Source organism: Lampris incognitus, chromosome 1 (assembly GCF_029633865.1).
Source record: "Lampris incognitus isolate fLamInc1 chromosome 1, fLamInc1.hap2, whole genome shotgun sequence".
NCBI lineage: Eukaryota > Metazoa > Chordata > Actinopteri > Lampriformes > Lampridae > Lampris > Lampris incognitus.
In genome coordinates this window covers 112,268,206-112,289,688 of record NC_079211.1, presented here as the reverse complement: position 1 = coordinate 112,289,688, position 21,483 = coordinate 112,268,206, and the positions used below count along the sequence as shown (strand labels likewise).

The 21,483-nt window shown below is 45.1% G+C and overlaps 1 protein-coding gene across 1 annotated transcript in view; it reads right to left on the bottom strand.

Moving 5' to 3' along the window:
• Positions 1-11,208, bottom strand: part of LOC130122804 (protein crumbs homolog 1-like) — a 29,808-nt gene extending 18,600 nt beyond the window's left edge. Inside the window, exons 1-3 of the mRNA XM_056291836.1 lie at positions 11,136-11,208; positions 6,252-6,947; positions 996-1,191 (exon numbers count right to left, since the gene is read on the bottom strand). Of these exons, the coding sequence (XP_056147811.1) occupies positions 996-1,191; positions 6,252-6,947; positions 11,136-11,208 (965 nt within the window). The remainder of the gene's footprint in view (positions 1-995; positions 1,192-6,251; positions 6,948-11,135) is intronic.
• Between the last annotated feature and the right edge of the window lie 10,275 nt (positions 11,209-21,483).

The window sequence follows — 21,483 nt, the reverse complement described above, 5'->3', positions numbered from 1 at the left end:
GGCGGATGAGTTCCTCTGTGAACCAACGGCCATCCATACCTGGAGAGGAGATAGGGACCACCAGGTACTCCCCCTACTGGAACACAATGATGACTCAACCTGTTGTGGCATCAGTTGTGCTTCTACGACCTCCATAGGTTATGGAACTGATGATGATGATGATGAATTGGGGTGCAAAAGGGGGAAAATCCCCCCCCCAAAAAGGGGTGCTATGTGGTAAGAATGTATTATTTTTGAATGCATCTAATCCGTCTTGTCCAGAGCTAATCAGAAATGCTACCCCATATTCAAGGCTCAGCGTTTTCGGTTTTTACTGATTTTCACTAAAAAATATCCAGATTTTTAAACGGATTTTCACCTGGATTTTATGTTTCCACGGATCCAAAAGTTGTTCCTGTTCATGTGAGGTTATGTAACAGTGTCCTCTTGTGGTGAAATTCGGTATGCTGAATGGTTTTGAAAAATACAAACCGAAAATACTGAGCCCTGCCTATATTGCAAAACATCCTCATTCCCTCCACTCTCTTTCCTATCACCTCTTCATACTGCTAACCAATAAAACAAACACTAAAAACATACCATCCTAAAGAGTAAACGCTACACCAGAACCCCTGATCCCATCACCTTTTCTACCAGAGATTCATAGCACCTCACACATCTAATGACTCATCAACTTGACACTAAGTGGATTAATTCTCATCCCTACCCCTGGTCCAACTTCAGATCTGACGTGAAGCCCCGACCTGGAACAGCCACTACACCACTACTGCATAACACAAAATAATCTCCCGTCACTGGCACAACGTGGGTGGGAAAAGAAGACCAGACGTAAGACACAAAACAGACGGTGAGACAGGAAGAGAGAGAGACAGAATGAGTCTGTGTGCAGCATGCACACATGTTTATTTCGGGTGTGTGTGTGTGTGTGTGTGTGTGTGTGTGTGTGTGTGTGTGTGTGTGTGTGTGTGTGCGTGTGTGTGTGTGCGTAATTCTACCTGTTGACCAGATCTGAGCAGTTGCCCCCATTCATGCAGGGCATGCTGGCACATTCGTCTATGTTGACCTCGCAGTCTTGGCCCTGGAAGCCCATCACACACTCACAGATGTACATCCCGACATAGTCGTGGCACATGGCGCCGTTCTGGCAGGGACGCAGCTCACATTCATCAACCTCCACCTCGCAGTTATTTCCTGCAAGGGATCAACACGGGCAACATGCCAAGTGATGAGCAACGCACACAATTATACTGGCACAAATACTCCAAAACACAACACCACGAAGGGAAGGTGACCTAGTTGTTAATTTGGCTGGCTGAATAACCCTTCAGATATCACTCCAAGTACCGGGTACGGGGGAGACCTAAAGCCCCTGTGTTGAGTGGAAGTAACTCAGGGCGAGGCCTTTGAGACAGTTAACATCTTTTACTGATGGGGGAATGGGTAGACTTCATTAATGCATGCGTCAGTGTTGTGTTTTACTGCAAGAAGCTCTGTCATGAATTGACATTTTTATCTAGTTTTTTTTTTCTAAATTTTATTTCTGATTTTTTTCCCTTTTTCTCCCAATTTAGTGGCCAATCGATCCCTATTTTAATTCAAACACCCACCCTCGTACTGTGTGCGTTCGCCAACTGCATCTCTCCGGCCGGCAGTCTCGAAGGAGACGCCTCGCCACTTTCGTGACAAGGCGACTCCAGGCCGAACCACTGTTTTTTCCAACACACCCAGAGACACATTCATGTGACGAACACAAGCCAACTCCGCCCCCCTCCCGAAGACAGCATTGCCAATATCGCTGCTTCGTCGAGTCCGGCCATAGTCGGATCTGACGAGACTGGGGCGCGAACCCCAGTCCCCATTGGGCAACTGCATTGACACAAAGCTGATGATTAGACAGCTACACCACCGCGGACTCCCATTTTTATCTAGTTTTTAGCCACAATTTTATTTTTACTCTTACTTATTTTGCCTCGATTTTATTTTTGCCTCGTCTGGTTTTATTTCTTTGTAAAGAACTTCAACGTTATTTTTGAAAAGTGCTATATAAATAAAGTTATTATTATCATTATTATATTTTAATAAGGTAAACAATTTTAGTCATTGGACCTTTGGATCGTAAGTTATCAGTAGTTTTAAGTTGGCTATCAGCTGGACATAGCTTACTGGACCATCTTGACTGCTGCCAGCTTAACTGGGTTCATTTTTAGCCTGGTGGCTAGGGTAGCTGGTCGCTTTTATTGAGTATTTTAAGTTTTTAGTGCCTTTACAGACTTTTATGCCAATTTTTTGCTTATTGCCTGACAACAAACATGGCCGTGTGTGTGGATTGCCATCCTACCTTTGCACAATTGAAGACTGACATTACCCAACTGCATGCTGATTTAAAGAACAGGGACAAGTTAATCCTGGACCTATCATTCGTGGCCACAGTGCGGTCAAAGAACCTCTTTCCTGGGCAGTCAGAGGGGTGCCAGCCCGTCCTGCCCCCCAGACCATACAGCTTTAGACCAGGACAATGATACCACTATTCCGTGGTCCGGAGGTGAAGCAATTCATTCTACAGTCCTCTCTACCCTGGGGGAGGAAGTGTGGCTCAGTCTTGGAACAAAACCTAAGACCCAAGTTTGCTCGACTCCATCCATCCCAGAGCCTTGGGTCCAGATTAAGAATAGTAAACCCTGACAGGGTAAACACCGCCTCCAGATGCTCTCAAATTAGACTTTCCAGCTTGGAAATAAATTTCAAGATCTAGAAAATCTGACCTCCCCAACTCCTCGGTACATCCTGATCTAGCTGACTGTCCTCCCTCCTTATCGGCTGCTCCTCCTGACCTTCCAGCAAAATGGATTTGATATTCTGGACAACAAAGACTTCCCTCTACTGACCAGTCCGTCACATCCACGGATGGAGCACTCACCATCGGCTACTGCTCACCACCCCAGATCCTGAAAGTAAACCTCATCCATTTGGCATAGGTTGTTAAAGGAGAAAGTGTTCAGACACTCTGCCAGCTCTGAACTGGCCACCGGTGGCATCCCCCCTGGTGCTGTGTCCTCTGCACTGGCTGGGAGCCCCCATCTGGTGATCGGGTATGCTCTTCTACTGCACCCGTTCCACAGCCACCTTCTGTTCTGATTGTGAGTGATTCTACCATCAGGGATGTCAGGTCCGACAGGGCTACAACACACTGCTTTCCAGGTGCCAAAGTAAATTACATTCTGGTAGAACTTTCTAGTTTGCTATCTCAGTATACCGCTGTTAAGAAAGTTGGCATTCACGTTGGCACAAACAGCATTCCATGACAGCAGTTGGAGCTTTTAAAATCCGGTTTTATGCATATTTCTAACCTTCAAAAACTTAGTGATAAGGATGTTTTGTCTCTTGCCCACTTCCCACTTTGGTCATTTTAGACTTTCGGAGCTTCACACCTGGCTTCAGTCTCAGCGCTGTCGTTTATAATTTGGTTTTATCGACAATTTTAATCTGTTCTGGGAATGCTCTTCTATTTTCAAACATGATGGACTCCATCCAAATCGAGCAGGCTCACGAAAGCTAGCTGCAAATGTGTTTTATTTCATTGTCTCCAACTCTTGTGTCCGTGCTATGGACAACAACATTCGGCACCCGCACACAGAGGTGCGGACAGTTCCATCACTAAGTGACGTCCACAGGGGCAGAGTGCTTTCAGTTTTGATTCTGCGGTAAACGATACCTATTCAAGTCTTTTGGCGAGTCCAATCCATCATACTAATGACCGTCACTCTGCCATACTAATTCCTGTAATAATAAACCATAGACACAGACCCCATAATCTCCCCGTAACATACAGGGATCTAAACAATGTTCAGACTTTAAATATCAGTCTTTAAAAAGACTGATATTTAAAGTATCTCCTCGGATATTTAAAGTCCGAACTGGTTGTTGGGACTTTAAATATCAGTCTCCCACAAAGCCATGCACCTCGGACAATAAAAATGGCTTTATTAAATGTAAGGTCGCTAATGAGTGAGTCATTTTTAGTTAATGATCTTATAAGTACCCATAAACTGGATTTCACCTTACTGACCGAGACCTGGCTGGATAGAAATGGTGTAGTCATGCTCATTGAGACTGCACCTCCTGGCTTCAAATTCATCCATACCACCAGATCTGATAAGAACGGCAGTAGAATAGGGCTGTCTTCTCTGGTACTTACAGCTGCAAGGAAATCCCCCTCAGGAAATTCCCGTCTATTGAACACCTTGCTTTTTCTATACATTGTACTGCTACGATTTTAATAATTACTGTCTATCGACCACCAAACTCTAAACATGGCTTTCTTGATGAATTTTCTGAGCTATGGTTTTCCGTCTATGGTTTCCACTGATTATGATTGTTTCATCATCTCAGGTGATTTCAATATTCATGTTGACAATAAAACAGACTCCGATGCTAGAAACCTAATTAGCTTACTGGAGGCATTTGTCCTTACTCAGCATGTTTCTGGACCCACCCACAATAAGGGACATACTCTGGACTTAAGTCATATCCAAAATATTTAATATTACTGTACCCTGTGTGGTGGATGTTACTATTTCAGATCAATGGGGCTTATTTTTTGATGTGTCTGCTTTTCCTGTACAACAGCAGAGGACTTGAACCATCAAAAAAACGTTCATTGGCAATAATACAATTGACACATTTTAAAAAACGAGTTATCTTCTTTCATTGAATCACAAACTGGGGATCTTATGAACAACTTCAACTCAAAAATATGAAATATCTTTGACAACATTCTTCTACTACTACTACTACTACTACTACTACTACTTTCAGCTGCTCCTGTTAGGGCTCGCCACAGCGGATCATCCGTTTCCATCTCTTCCTGTCTTCTGCATCTTCCTCTGTCCCACCAGCCACCTGCATGTCCTCCCTCACCACATCCATAAACCTCCTCTTTGGCCTTCCTCTTCTCCTCTTCCCTGGCAGCTCCATATTCAGCATCCTTCTCCCAATATACCCAGCATCTCTCCTCCACACATGTCCAAACCATCTCAATCTTGTCTCTCTTGCTTTGTCTCCAAACCGTCCGACCTGAGCTGTCTCTCTAATATACTCGTTCCTAATCCTGTCCTTCTTCATCACTCCAAACGAAAATTTATTCCATTCTATTCTATTCTACTCTGTTCTATTCTATGGTGATGCTTATTGATGTTTTGATACACTTTCATCATCAAAATAAAAAAAGGGAAAAACTGAAATTTTCTCAGAAACCAAAGTGAGTTAGTTGTGTTCTTATGTTTGCTTGTTTCACAACCGCACCACAGGGTGACTGACCCAAGTTTGTGCATCACTTGTGGTTTTATTGTTTGTTTGTTTTTTTTTATCACGACTTGTTTTGCATATCAGATCAGCTCATGACTGCAAACAACAGCAGTATTTACAAAAGGTATGATTGAGTATTGTTCTGCTAAGGTAATTAGTAATTAGCCTGTGCCTTTGACTGTTCACAAAACTGAGCTTTTATAAGATCGGCTGAATAAAAGGTGTGCTATGTAAGCTTTTCATGTGGATGTAGACTAAAATAGTTAGATAATTATATAGATATGGAATCAGGATGAATTCTTCCAACAAATAAATTGATGGGGTGTTGCTGGGGGTGTGCTGCACCATTTCCAGTTCAAAATGAAATCATTGATTCCAGCCAGTCTCGGTGTTAGTCAGCCCTGATATTTCCATCATTTTAATATTCTTTAACAAGTCTTCGGCCAAAGGCTCTTCATTTGCTCAACTAATTTATCGATCTGGCTGTGAGGTGGAGTGCTTTATTCATGGCTACACATTTACAATTATTTTGTTTTTGTTTTGGGGTTTTTGCGAGTGATACATGCAAGTACTAGAAGCTGCTGTAAACTGGAATCAAATTCCTCGTATGCATAACAACACTTGGCGAATAAAATGGATTCTTATTCCGATTCCAGTTATTGTTTTCAATCAGTCGTAGAAATGAGAACTAGTCTATTCACAATACCATAAACAATAAAACGAGTTTACGAACAATATAGGCTTATTTACAATATTACAAATTCAGCCTAATATATATATATATATATATATATATATATATATATCCATTATCTGAACCGCTCATCCTGCTCTCAGGGTCGCTGGAGCATATATATATATATATATACACACACACACACACACACACACTCACACACACACACACACACACACACACACTGACCCAGACCAACACAGTAGCTCACCTTTAAAGCCTTGCACACATTCACAGCTGTAGTGGTCCACCTTGTCCACACAGGTGGCATTGTTGTAACAGGGCTGAGAGGCACACTCATTGATATCCAGGTCACAGTGGGAGCCCTGGAAACCAGGCACGCAGAAACACCGATAGGCGTTCACCTCATCTTTACAGATGGCCCCATTCTGACAAGGCCGGTGCTGGCATTCGTCAATGTTCTCCTCACAGTGCTCTCCCTGGTAGCCAGGAGCACACTGGCACCGGTAACCCACGTCGGGGACGTCCACACAAGTGCCGTCGTTCTGGCACGTCTCCTCAGAGCAGAGGGGTACGTTCTCCTGACAGTCCTCTCCTCCCGTCCCGAGCGGGCAATGGCAGGAGTACGCATTGACTCCGTCGACGCAGTGGGAGCGGACACCCTCACAGGGGTTGCTGTGGCACTCATCGACGTCCTGGGTGCAGTTGAGCCCTGTGTAACCCTCGGGGCAGTGGCAGGTGAACTCCCCTGTCCCCGGCGTGCTGGAACAGTTGGCACAGGGCGCCAGCAGGCAGGCGTCATATAGGTTGTCACAGTTCTTGCCCATATACCACACGGGGCCTTTGGGGCATACACACACGTAGGTGTCCATGTGGTCAAGACAAGTGGCTCCGTTGTTACAAGGGGACGAGAGGCACTTGTCTGCTGCGGCTGTGCACAGTAACCCTGTGGAGGTGAAGTATCACAAGTCTTAGCACCCAAAACCAACCAGTTTATCCAGTATTCCACTTCATCATAACACATGGCACGTGTCAAAAGTCACATTTCATTAAATGACAATAGAAGTAATTGACACACATTGCAGAGGTGGGACCAAGTTATTGTTTTTCAAGTCAAAAACAAGTCCCAAGTCTTGCCATTCAAGTCCCAAAAGAAGACTGACAAGTCCCAAGTCAGGTCCTAAACAAGTCATTATGCGCTCTTCATTAAATTTAATGCCATTTCAAAATGTTAACACTAAATTTATGCAAATCATGAATGCATTTGAAAATGTATATTTATCATGGCTTGATTCAAAGTGGATCTGTAATAATGACGATGAAGAGCTGATGAAGGCTGAACACTCAAAAGCATTTTATCTATGGGCCTGGAGAAGGTATCGAGTATTTCAAGTTAAAAGGCTCAAGTCCAAGTGAAGCCACGAGTGATCGGTGTTAAAGTTAAAGTCAAGTTGTAAGTCTTTTTCAGTTTTGTCAAATCTAAAGTCATCAAATCTGTGACAGGAGTGACTCGAGTCCCAGTCATGTGACTTGAGCCAACACCTCTAATATACTACTGTGCCACAGTGACCAACAGATTGACCTGAAAGTACTAAACCTTTAGTTTGTTCTCTGTATAGGCTTGAACTGTATGATCTGCTTTGGCTTCCACAAGAGACCACCTGTACCTCTGACCTCTCCTGTGACTTTCAAGGGTCTTAGAAATCAATCTGGTAATGAAAAGTAAAAAGCCTCTTTTTTCACCGGCTAAGCAAATGGTGTCAAGAGTAGACTTATTAAACTACCATGACTGCGTCTGTCAGATGGGACATACTGCCAGTGGAAGTTGCCTCACCGTGCACACTAACCATGCACACTAACCGTGCACGCTAGCCACGCACACCAACCATGCACACTAACTGTGCACACTAACCACGCCCACCAATTGTGTACACCAACCGTGCACACTAACAACTCTACCTCAGCTTGGTCTGAGGGTCACAGGGTGGGGGGGGGGGCACCACCAGCCCAATTATAAAAGATTGTAGTGACAAAGCAATAACCCCTAACAGATTTTCTAACCTCTAAAAACAAAACTGAAATAATTTACACCAAATAACAGTTTTTTTATATCTGAAGATGAAAAAAAAATCAGCACTAATGTAATGTGTGTTCCAATCTATGAATATATTACTTTCACATCCAAACCATAATTGTCAAAGCAGACAATGACAGCAGCAAACTTCTTACATTTCCAGATGTGTGGCATCTCAGATTCAGAGATGATGGGATTAAACGTTCTTGAAATACACACAGACCTGTAGTAACGCAATACTACCACTAACTACAGGTGCCCCGCCGGCACAAGGTGCATCTCGCCACCGAGCAGTGCTGTTCCTATCAGCTATGCATCCTCCAGTGCAAACAGGTACCTGCTCTGCATTGTATGCAGCCATATAACACATAACACCTCCTGTTTCCCACTTCAACGCCGCCGAGCCCGGCTCTGCCCCCACCCGCGTTGTCTCCTGGAAGCCCTGGAAAACTACGCCTGCTGTGTCACACCAGCTTCTTATGAATCTCTCACCCCCCCCCCCCCCACACACACTTATATTCGTTGTCACCCCGATGAATGCTGGGAAGTCACATGCCCTTGTCTGTGTTTCCCTCCGGCTTCACGTGAGTGCCGGCAACAACCTGTTGATATTTATGACAGACGGTTGGAGTTGAGATTTGCACAGGGCTAAGAGGTATTCACAAACACTCGACGTGGTGAGTTTTTAGCCTGCCATGAAAGAGACAAGCTCTGCAGCCTTACACCGAAACACCACGACATGGCTGACCTCGGGTCTGCTGATAATAGAGGTATTTTCACCTTTCAACGAATATAATACGTAACTCTTGACCTCTTCTTCCCCCTTCGCTTTTTTTTCTGAAGTTATCTTTTTACTTTGGATTTTTCATTGTGTTTTTTTCTGTACCTTCATTTTTTTGGGCAAAAAAAAAAAAAAAAAGCTACGCTGCACCATTGTAATGTGCTGTTGTTCTGTAGAAGTGATGCATGCATTATAGCATGCATCACTTGTGCCCCCAGATGTCCGAGTCCTGCAGATAAGAGCGGACTAAGATAGGCAAGACAGACCGTGGGGGGGCTCCTGTTGTCTCCATCCGCAGCCAGTCAAACTCTGGCACATTCCAGTGTGCTGATGTCACAGCAACCCCCCCACACACACACCCCACCCCCCCATCCCCCACCACTACCAACAGCACGGTGTGATTAGTCAGTTCATACATCATGGTTATAGCCGGTCAAGGGCTGATCCCCTGCACCAAGCCGTACCAGCCTCGCGGCCAAACAATAACACAAGAGCCGAGCCGGCGAGCCTTCGTCTCCTGCAGCCAGCAGAGAGACCTCAGAGGCAAACTGAGACGGGACCTCCCCCAACCGCCATCCCCCTTAAGAGCTCATGTAGGAAAGACGCCGCTATTCCCTAACGGGAGCTAATGAGGGGAGAAATGTTTGCTGTTGTTTGGTTGTTGTCGCCGTGTCGGACACTTCCCCAGCAGAGGACGACCCTCTTATAAAGCAAGTCAGATGTGTGTCTGTGTTTGTGAGACACGTCCACCGTAGCTCACAGTGAAGACACTCTACTAAAACTGGCCTGCAGCAGAAAGTCATGCTGCACGGCAAATGACAGAGTGATGCTCCGAATCCCAGAAAATGGGAAATCCCTCTGCTTCCTAAAACACGAGTTGCATTTGCAGGAATTTTATTGAGTCACCAGGAGAGCCCGCCAGCTCGGTCTGGAACCGAGCCTGTGTTCAGCGGACCGGCGCTCTGAGGGCTGCACAGCAGGTGGGCGCTTTGCTTTACACAAAAAAATAGACAAATTCTCACCGAATTAGTCACATTTTGCACACTCATAGTTTGAGACACACGCCTCTGTGTGGGTGACGTGGGGAGTGCCGTCATATTATTAGATAGCACAGAGCGAGAAGAACTTTGTGGTTCTCATTTACGTCCGGGGTCATTCTCCTTTAAAGCCAAGTGCCAGATTTTGTTTTGTCTCACTTCTTCACACACACACACACACACACACACACCCCCCTCCCGCCGGCTGCCTCTCCCATTCAAAGTGGAGACAAAAAGCAGCGCAGGCTGAACGCTTGTCCCGTCGCCATGGCGATCCGGGCTGTCAGTTTGCCGCGATTTAACGAGGTTCACATACTTCCCACAGACGAAGGTCGCGGGAAAAATGGGTCAGCGGTTCTTCATTTGCGTGGGGTTGAAAATACTCCCACCCACCCCCCACCTACACCACACACACACACACAGCCACACCCTGGCAGTGATGCTTTACCAACTTAAGTTTGTCTGGCCGTGATCACAGACACGTCAGGGAATCATTAATTAATGAATCACTAATACAAGCCAATTAGACCCCATTATATTAACTAATTATTTACAATGAATTATGGATTTATGAGCCCTCAAGCTCGTTATAGAAATGTATCCGATGATGATTATTAAGTAATACGTCACAGCCCAAACTGTTCAAAACAACATTAATCAGATTAACCAATACCGCACTGATTAATTTATTCATAGATCATTAACCACACACCAGATCACTAAACAAAGAAATGTATATACTGGTGTTCTGCAGTAAAAAACCTGCACACTGAACTTAAAAGACTTGATCGGGTCTTATTTTCTGCTTTTTATACTGAAAACACACACCTGAGTTTACCAGATTTGCTACTGCTGAAGCAAATATATATTCACTAAATATATATATATATTTATATATATATATATATATACACACACACACACCCACATACACACACACACATATGATTAGTAAATAATCTAAATATAGGCTTCACTAAATATATAAATAATATATTATATATTTATATATGTTCACTAAAATTACTATCACCTGCCATTAACGTCCTGCTACAGCGGCTTCCTGACCTTGCACCTTACTTTCCTGATCAAAATGTACATACCTGAGTACACGCTGACGTGCAAACTGACACACCTGCAGAGTATGTATACAAATAAACACACACACACACTCGTGTCTGCTCACTCCATACGATTACAGAATTGTATATATGACACGGGTAAGATAATTAGCGGGCCTACCCAGTTTGAACATCATCATGGTGAACAATACAGTCCGGTGGTACTTGGAGAGAGCTCTGCCGAACCCTTCCATGGCAAACTTGGCTCCTGAGCGTTACGGTCAGTCTGCTGTGGTCCTGTCAATCCATAAGCTCTTGGTTCAGGTAGAGTCCACTCCGTGCTCCGTCAGTAAAGTTGGTGGGAAGTCAGTGGCAGTGCCTCCATGCCCGGCCCGTAGAATCGTATGTTTGTGTGTGTAAGTGTGTTTGTGTGTATGTGTGCACTGACTGTGTGAGTCCTTTAGGGACCAAGCTGGGCAAGAGTAAAGCGGCATAATCACTCACTGCAGAGGAGAAAACATGGGACGGATCCACTGGCTTGGATTCCCTCAACAACTGACTCGCTTTTTTGGCTTTCTTCCCCTCTCTTCTTTCTCTCTGACACACACAAACACACACACACACACACACACACACACACACACACACATGAGCCAAAACATTATGAACACCTGCCTAATATGCTGTTGGTCCTCCGTGTGCCACCAAAACAGCACCGACCCGCCAAGGCATGGACCCTATGTAGTATCTGGCACCAAAACATTTGCACCAGGTCCTTCAAGTCCTGTAAGTTGCGAGGTAGAGCCACTGTGGATCAGACTTGTCAGCCCAGCACATCCCACAATTGCTCTATCAGATTGAGACCTGGAGAATTTGGAGGCCAGGGCAAGACCTTGAACCCTTCATCGTGTTCCTCAAACCATTCCCGAAGAACGTGTGCAGTCTGGCAGGACGCATTATCCTGCTGAAAGAGGCCACTGCCATCAGGGAACACCATTGCCATGAAGGGGTGTACCTGATCTCCAGTGATGTTTAGGTAGGTGGCACGTGTAGAACTGACATCAACATGAATGGCCGGACCCAATGTTTCCCAGCAGAACATTGCTCAGAGCATCACACCCGCTTCACCGGCTTGTCATCTTCCCACACTGCATCCCGGTGCCATCCCTTCCCCAGGTAAATGGCATGCACAACACTGCCATCCAGGTGATCTACAAGAAAATGGGACTAATTGGACCAGGCGTCCTTCTTGCACTGCTCCAAGGTCCACTTCCAACGCTCACATGTCCATTACAGGCGCTTTCGATGGTGGACAGGAGTCACCACGGGCACTTGGACTGGTCTGCGGCTAAGCGGCCCCACACGCAGCAGAGTGTGATGCACACTTTCGTCCCATAACCATCATTGACATTTTCTGTGACTTGGGGTGCCCAAGTGGCTTACCTGGTAGAGCACGTACCACGTAAGGCTGAGTCCTTACCGCAGCGGCCTCAGTTCGAATCCGGCCCAGGCACTTTGCCGCATATCATCCCCTCGCTCTCCCCTGCCTTTCTTGTCTCTCTCTCGACCATCACTACCAAATAAAGGCAGAAAATAGCAACAAACAAACAAATTTTTAAAAAAAATTCTGTGACTTATGTTTCAGTAGATCTTCTATCAGTTCCGACCAGACGGATAGCCTTTGTTGCCCTCGCGCATTGATGAGCCTTGGGCGCCCAACACCCCGTTGCCGGTTTGTCCCTCCTCGGACCACTGTCAGTAGGTAACTCACCACTGCTGACCGGGAGTGCCCCACAAGCCTTGCTGTTTCAGAGATGTTCTGACCCAGTCCTCTGGCCACAAGAATTTGGCCCTTGTCAAAGTCGCTAAGGTCTTTACCCCTGCCCATTTCTACTGCATCATTTCTACTGCATCCAACACGTTGACTAGGAGAATGATTGTTCGCTTACCATCTGATCTACCCAGCTACTCAGAACTTGACATGTAACTTTGTTCAGAGATGATCGACGTTATTCGGTTCATTTGTGTACACACATGCACACGTACAAACAATGCACCTCACCGCATCTTAACAACTTCATGAGTTCATCACATCTCCTTCTGACTCCTCTTTCAGTGAACCTGTTCGTTCTTGGGTGATAAATACATCCTGCTGAGCCAACACTGAACTATGGGGCTCACCTGTTTCGAAGCATTACTTCCTCTTACTTTACACTGTCGTAGACAGCAAGTTGCCACTGTTTTGCATCGCAGCATACAATGAAAGACTGACAGTAAGCAGAGGTGGCAAAAGTAAACACATTCTTTACTCAAGTAGAAGTACAGATACTTGTGTAAAAATAGACTCTGGTAAAAGTAGAAGTACTGACTCAACTTCTTTACTCAAGTTGAAAGTAAAAAAGTACAGGCTCTGAAATGTACTCAAAGTATAAAAGTAAAAAGTACAGGCTCGGCCATTTCACCATGTCACCTTTATTTTTAGTCAAAGTTACATTGAACTGTGTTTTAATTTAGCTGAAGGCACAGAGTAATTTGAAAAGTTTAGCCCGAAAACAGTCCTTGGTGAAAAGATCGTTTCATGAATTCAAATGTCCATGACTTCCATCAAGGCACCATGAAGATTTGCCAGAGAGGTAGATCATTTATGATGGGCCTATCCCCTGAAAATATGAAGTAAAAAGAAAAAACATGCGACAACACCGGTATAGTCTCCCCCCCCCCAATTGTTCAGCTTTACTGTTATCTTAACCATTCCAACTTCAACTAAAATCACGTCCGTCTGGTATCGCGAGACTATCTGAGATCATCTCCACTAAGCGTTTAGAGACTGCCTTACGAGTCAACAGGGTTATAATGTTAATAATCGATAATTCCCCCGAATGCATTAAAACTAAAGCAACGAGCCTGTTGTCAATATGTAAGAAGTAGAAAGTACAGAAATTTGTGTTAAAATGTAGGGAGTAAAAGTAAAAAGTTGTCAGAAAAATAAATATTCAAGTAAAGTACAGATACCTGAAAAATCTACTTAAGTACAGTAACAAAGTATTTGTACTTCGTTACTTCCCACCTCTGACAGTAAGGGAGCAGTGAGGGGCTGAAAGTACTGCAGAGCAATTCACCTGGACACGAGGAGCACCCTGCATCCTCTGTTTAGTCCCCGCCCCCCCTTTTCTCCCCAGTTGAATCCAACCAATTACCCCACTCCTCTGAGCCGTCCTGGTCGCCACACCACCCCCTCTGCCAATCCGGGGAGGGCTGCAGACTACCACATGTCCTTCTTTTCACCTGACAGTGAGGAGTTTCGCCAGGGGGGCGTAGCACGTGGGAGGATCACGCTATTCCCCCAGTTCCCCCTTACCCCAACCGACCAGAGGAGGCGCTAGTGCAGCAACCAGAACACATACCCACATCCAGCTTCCCACCCACAGACACGGCCCAACTGTGTCTGTAGGGACGCCCGACCAAGCCGGAGGTAACACAGGGATTCAAACCAGCGATCCCCGTGTTGGTAGGTAATGGAATAGACTGCTATGCTACACAGACGCTCTGCATCCTCTGTTCCTTAATCACTTATTCCTCTATTTCTTATTTATTTACTTAATTTAACCTTTACTTAACCAGGAAGCTCGTTGTTATTTACACTGGCGGCCTGGCAAGAGGCAGCTTATCTCTGCAGGAAAGAAGTTTTTTTTTTGGGTGGGGGGGGGGGTTAATAGGAAAAATAAGCACATTCAAGCAACAACAGTCAAGTAATACACATGAAACGGAAAATCAAAAACACATACAAACATGCAGTCATAATGCGACAGGTAACAACAAGCAGTAGTAGGCAGAGGGACTGACACACAAACATACCGGTGTTGTTGAAGACAGCTGTTGGTGGTCCGGTCTGAGATAGTGGTCTCTCTCTCCCAGCATGCATCAGTCCCCAGAGGAGCAGTGGTCCAGTCCAGGATTCTTATATGCACACAAAAGAGGCTGGGATCAATGGCTTTCTGCTACCCCGCCTAGCCCCCCCCCCCACTACACCAACAACCCCTCCATCACCCACACACCAACCCCCCCTTTGTAAGCTGGGGGGGGGGGTTGGGGGTCGGGGTCGAAGAAGGGGGGCTTATCTTGCTGCACTCCAACACCTAGAGGGTCGGCAGAGTCCCCATGGCAGCTGGGCCGAGTCTTTAGCCCATCCACCCAAATCCCCCCACCCCCCAAAATCCCCGAGCTCAGTGTTTGGATTAACTCCAACCTGCTGCGACCAAAACGACGAAGTTTAATTAAACACTTGGCGCACGTAGCAAGAAGAGATAGATAGAATACCTCAATTCACCAGCAAACAAACACACACACACACACACACACACACACACACACACACACACACACACACACACACACACACACACACACACAAATTTGCATGTGGTGCGGCGGCACAGAGCCCAGCGCCAACCACTCCACATTCCACAATGACTGGCTGCTGCTTTCATTAAAGCAGCCAGACAATAGAGAAGCAGACCAGAGAGCTAACACAGTGTCTTAGCCGGGTCGAGCCGACACGGACCAGAACCGACGAACGGGGAAAACTCGTTACAACCGGTGAATATGAAGAGTAATCTTCATGATCAGAATTATTATCTTCTTGATTGACCAAAGGATTTTGGTCAGATAAAAGTGTTAGTCATCAACAAAATGCAAACAACCATCAAACTAATCAAAGACAATATATTCATAACGGTGTTAATCCTCATGTCCTGTTCACTAATTAGCAACGGATGTCTCATTCACCGGTCATACTGACCCAAGCCACCACTTATCTAAAAATACCCAATACATCTTATCCTCATCTCACTTATTACTAATATTAACTAATATTAACACCGTTTATGGCTAGTAGTAGTTCAAACGGGTCATTCGGACCCAAACAGAACCCACGGGTTCATCTCATTAGGAGGACGGGTTACATCAATCAATCTGCCCAATTGTACATAATCAAGTTCACTGCAACTGTTGGGTTCTTAATATCTACATCATTTCAGTAAAAGATAATTATATTCATAGGAGTATTTAAGGAGTAGTTATAGGTGGGATTTACCCCCCAGTTCCTCTCTTCGCGCCTCCCTGGTCCTGGCCGCAGACCGGTGCTGGTCCGGCCCTGCTGTCTGAGTGTCTGTGTGGGAGGACTACATTCATTTTATTTATGGTGCGCAGCCTCACAAAGACAACACACATGAGTACTCACCTCGAGCATGAGTAGAAGGACAGGAATCTTACTCAGTTCAGTTCAGATAAATGGAATTTCATCTTACATGTTTAGTTTTTTCAGTGCAGGTAAACAATATGCCAGGATTTGTTTCACCTCTTTAAAATATATATATTGATGAGATTCTTTGTAAATAAAAATATACTTTTTTTCGTTTTTACTATGAGAAATAATTAAGCTCATTTTACCTTAAACAATTTTCTCAAATGGAGTTAATCTGATCCATTTCATAATGAAGTACCCTTTTGTTTTAATTGATAAAACTGCTGAAAATGGGATAAAGGTTCTTTTTACCGCATCATTATCTCATCTTTGCTGAATTTCTCATTTGAAAGTGTTAAAGGCTGGCTAGGTTACTTAAACGTAGCCCATCTTCATGCAGGTCCTGGCCCATGGTCATGTTACTGTAAAACAATCACCAGCCGTCCAGACGAGCGGCAACAAGCCGACAAGCTGTCGGCTCAAAGTGGCGACTGATGTTGACCAGCGACAGGCCGATGACCTACAGCCGGCTACGGGAGAGGTTTTGAAGAGGGTGGTCTTTAAGATAAGTGGTCTGTGGCCAAACAAGCCGGCCGTTAAGCCACGCGAATACAAACACACAGCACGTGTTCAGAGCAGGCCTGCAAGATCACATCTTCAGGAGGGACCCAAGGACACGTCCTTTATTTTACAGCACCGCCGAACAGAAGTCCACGCTCGCATCTACCTGTTAAGTCTCATTCACGGTGGCATGCTACACTAACGGGAAAATCATACAAGCAATTTCAAAGCCAATTTGAGTCTCTAATTCACCAGCAGTACACACAACCAACCAATAAACAGCAAGAGGAGAAGTGAGGGGAAATGGTGTGAAGATTTTAATTTTTTCAGTCAAAAACATTTTTAGTTCGATAGAAGGGACAAGACGCAGGAGTGGGGGCGACTAAGACGACACCATGAGTTATGTCCACAGGTGCTTTGACGTACAATTTGAATGTAAAATGTATCCCGATGCTTTAAGTGGCTCGAGTGCTGGTGGGACACACATCAAAAATTCTAGGATCGCATCAAGGAACAATTATAACCTGACGATTTAATAAGGTTGATGTCTAAGAATGGTCTATCCAAGAGCAGCGGTGTTGCCCTCCCTATGTTGTATGTTATGGATGTGAGACTGAGGAAGAGGATATATTCAATTTTTTCCCCTTTTTCTCCTAAATTGTACTTGGCTAATCACCCTGCTCTCTTCAGCCGTCCCGGTCACTGCTCCACCCCCTCTGACGATCCGGGGAGGGCTGCAGACTACCACATGCCTCCTCCCATACATGTGGAGTCACCAGCCGCTTCTTTTCACCTGACAGTGAGGAGTTTCGCCAGGGGGACGTAGCGCGTGGGAGGATCACGCTATCCCCCCGCCCCCCAGTTCCCTCCCCCCCCGAATAGATGCCCTGACCAACCAGAGGAGGCACTAGTGCAGTGACCATGACACATACCCATATCCGGTTTCCCTCCCACAGACATGGCCAATTGCGTCTGTAGAGACACCCGACCAAGCCGGAGGTAATACAGGGATTTGAACTGGCGATCTCCGTGTTGGTAGTCATCAGAATAGACCGCCACACTTCCAGATGCCCTTTTCTTTCTTTTTTTTCCCACAAATGTATATCTATTAACTGTCCTGGAAGAGGGGACTGTTATTCTGATTCTGTCCCTGAGTTTCCACCCATTTTTTAAAGTTAGACTTGCAGGCCGGGTTTTTATACTTAAGCATTTTTCTTGTGTTTGTTGGTCTCATAGAGAATGAATAAGATGTGTCCTCTGTCCTTAACTTTTCAGAGACATCTTATTGTTTCCAGATGGGACTTTGTTCACTGTGCAATGCACATGTGTGAGACTGCAATGTGCAAACACGAGCCATCTCCTAATGGACCCCATAGAACACTATATTCATGCTGTTGCGTTAGGTGTCAACCTTTCGGGTTAGGGTTAGCATTCATTGTTAATGCGTACTACACAGCCTACAGGGTAAGTAACACTTCTTATCTTAGCCAAGTAAACAATCGGCCCGATGGTACATTTCTGTATTTGTTTCATGCTTGGCGAGGAGAGATTTTATGACTGCTAGCTAGCTGCTAAGTCAATTAGCAAGGGAGAGGTGATGCTACAAATGGTGTAACTGGTTGTAGTCCTTCGCACACTGGTTTTTGCTGGACCGCCAAATTTAGCGTAAGGTTGGCAACAAAGAGGTTAACAGTCTCATTTTAGTGTTTAATACAGTCAAGTACAGACACATTTTTGGTAATGAAAGAGCCTGACAGCTGCAGTCACTGACTCCCATTACAGGACTAGACAGTCAGTTGTTAGCTTACAGCACATTTTTGGGTCTTGGAGCAACCCAGATGTTGTGGTCCACTAATACAAATCCCTGCATCTTGTAGTGCCAACATTTAACGCAATGACTTTGCCTTATTGTTTGGCTCATGAATTGTGATGCTGTTTCATTCATGAGGATATTGGTGTACTTGCAAAACAAATTCTGTTCCAGCTGTCCCTATAAATGAGCCGACACGATTTTCCATTCCATCCATCCATTATCCAAACCCATTATCCAAACCACTTATCCTGCTCTCAAGGTTGCGGGGATGCTGGAGCCTATCCCAGCAGTCACTGGGCAGCAGGCGGAGAGAAACCCTGGACAGACCACCAGGCCATCACAGAACACACACACACACACACACCTGGGGACAATTTAGTATGGCCGAGTCACCTGACCTACATGTCTTTGGACCGTGGGAGGAAATCGGAGCACCCACAGGAAACCCACGCAGACACGGGGAGAACATGCAAACTCCATACAGAGGACGACGTGAGACGACCCCCCAAGGTTGGACTAGCCCGGGGCTCGAACCCAGGACCTTCTTGCTGTGAGGCGACCACGCCAACCACTGCTCCACCGTGCCGCATTTCTACCTCCAGTTGAAACGAAACAAAGTGATCTTTTCCACCGACCACAGAGGACATGAAGGTATTCTAACATGCATGTGTAGAGTTGTCTTCTTAACGGTATAATATGTAATTAAGTCATAGCAGAGTAACGTATAATAAGTACAGACACAGCTCATTGTCAGTAACATTAAGCCTCTTGAACAGAGACAAAATAGCGGCTCAAAGAAATTTACTTCACATTCCCATTTTCCTTTGACAGTTTGTCAAATTTATACGTAATTTTTTTCCAACCATAATAAACACATAATTCTCAACCATGATAGATAGATAGATAATTTTACAAGACCAAGAAGGCCGGTGGAATTTGTGTTTGGTGCACTTTACACTCTGTAGCACGATACATACATGGACAACAACAGACACTCCACATATTATCACGAAAATACAGTTACACAATAACAGAAACAAACATATCAGGCAAACACATACCATGATACACACCACTTCACACTCTCATCCAGCTGTTACTAGATATCACCTGGTCTTTTCTTTTTTTGTCTTGAAAAGGGTTTTCTGTGGGATTTTTCCTCGTCTGAATCGAGTGTCGAAGGACAGAAGTCTATTTTTGTTTCATGTATCTAGCAGCCGTTTCCCACTGTGGGAATATGAAGCCCTTTGAGACAGTAACTGTGATTTAGAGCAATACAATAAACTTGACTACACTTTCTGAGATCGCCATGATGCACACCTTAACACGGGACAGCATCTTACTAATTCCAAACAACAAATTATTTATAACTATAACTCAATTTGAAAATCAGCACAATTTCTACGTGTATACAATAGAGAAATAATGCAGTTCAAACAATGTCAGTACCGTTACATGCACTCCCTATTTTCATTTAAACAGGTTCAAATGTGGGAACAACTCCCCCCCCCCAAAAAAAAAGACCTTCTGCCAACACTGCTACGCCAAAACCCTGTTGGTGGTATTTTACAAGGGTGGGAGGGTGAGACGGGGATGGCAGGGGTGTCCATGCTAATTCAGCCTTTGAATGGTAATTGAGGTTTATGACAGGCCATCATTAGTCAGAGCACATCTATTAACTCTTAAACAATGGCCACATTAGCATGTAAGAAGTTGTTGAGACAATGTCACAAAATATTTCACAAACAAATTTATAGTAAATATTAAAAGTAATGATATTCCCAAGTTAAAACAGGGCTACGAAAGGTCAAATTGAACTGTAATAAGATAGTTGAAAGAAACTTATGTTTTGTTTTGGGGGTTTTTTTTGTGGTTTTTCCCCCTTTTTCTCCCCAACTGTATCCGGCCAATTACCCCACTCTTCCGAGCCGTCCAAGTCACTGCTCCACCCCTTCTGCCGATCCGGGGAGAGCTGCAGACTACCACATGCCTCCTCCGATACATGTGGAGTCGCCAGCCGCTTCTTTTCACCTGACAGTGAGGAGGTTCACCAGGGGGATGTAGCGAGTGGGAGGATCACGTTATTCCCCCCTTCCCCCCGAAAATGCGCCCTGAATGACCAGAGGAGGCGCCACTGCATCGACCAGGACACATACCCACATCCGGCTTCCCACCCGCAGACACGGCCAATTGTGTCTGTAGGGATACCCGACCAAGCCGGAGGTAACTTTGGGATTTGAACCGGCGATCAGCGTGTTGGTAGGCAACGGAATAGACCACCACGCTACCCAGATGCCCCAAAAGAAACATATTTTAAAGTTTTTTTGACAATGTATGATGAAGATCATCGAAAAGATGACTCTTGGTTTTGGTGAAAGGGTGTAGAAACCAGATGGCTCTCCACAGCATCCATCAGACATTCCTCACCTTTGTCAGAGAAGGAGGTCTGGAGGGTTTTCTTCAAAATTTATGAGGCTGCTTAAAAAGTCCCACACAAGACTTGTACTGTGACTACTACTCCATCTCATAATCTGGTCTGACGAACTCCCAAAAAGACACATTGCCCCCCCCCCCCCACACACACAGACCTATACAACACAGTGGATAAAGGCACTGGCATCTCCAAAAGACCCAATTGCCTTGTGACCCCTGACTACACAGACTAATACACCCCCACTCCTCTTGTTTTCACTCCGTCAACAAAGATTGCTGGTGGAACTAAGACCATGAGACATTCAACCCCATTCAACAGCAAATCTGACATTACTTTTATCTCACCTCACTATGCACCCATAATTGAGCTTTCAGGGTTTTGTTTTGTTTTTTTGTAATAATGTGCTGAGAAGCTGAATGGAAAGTCGCTGGTTGGACTCACCAATACTAATGGTGAAAAGGAAAATCAGGGTGAACAAA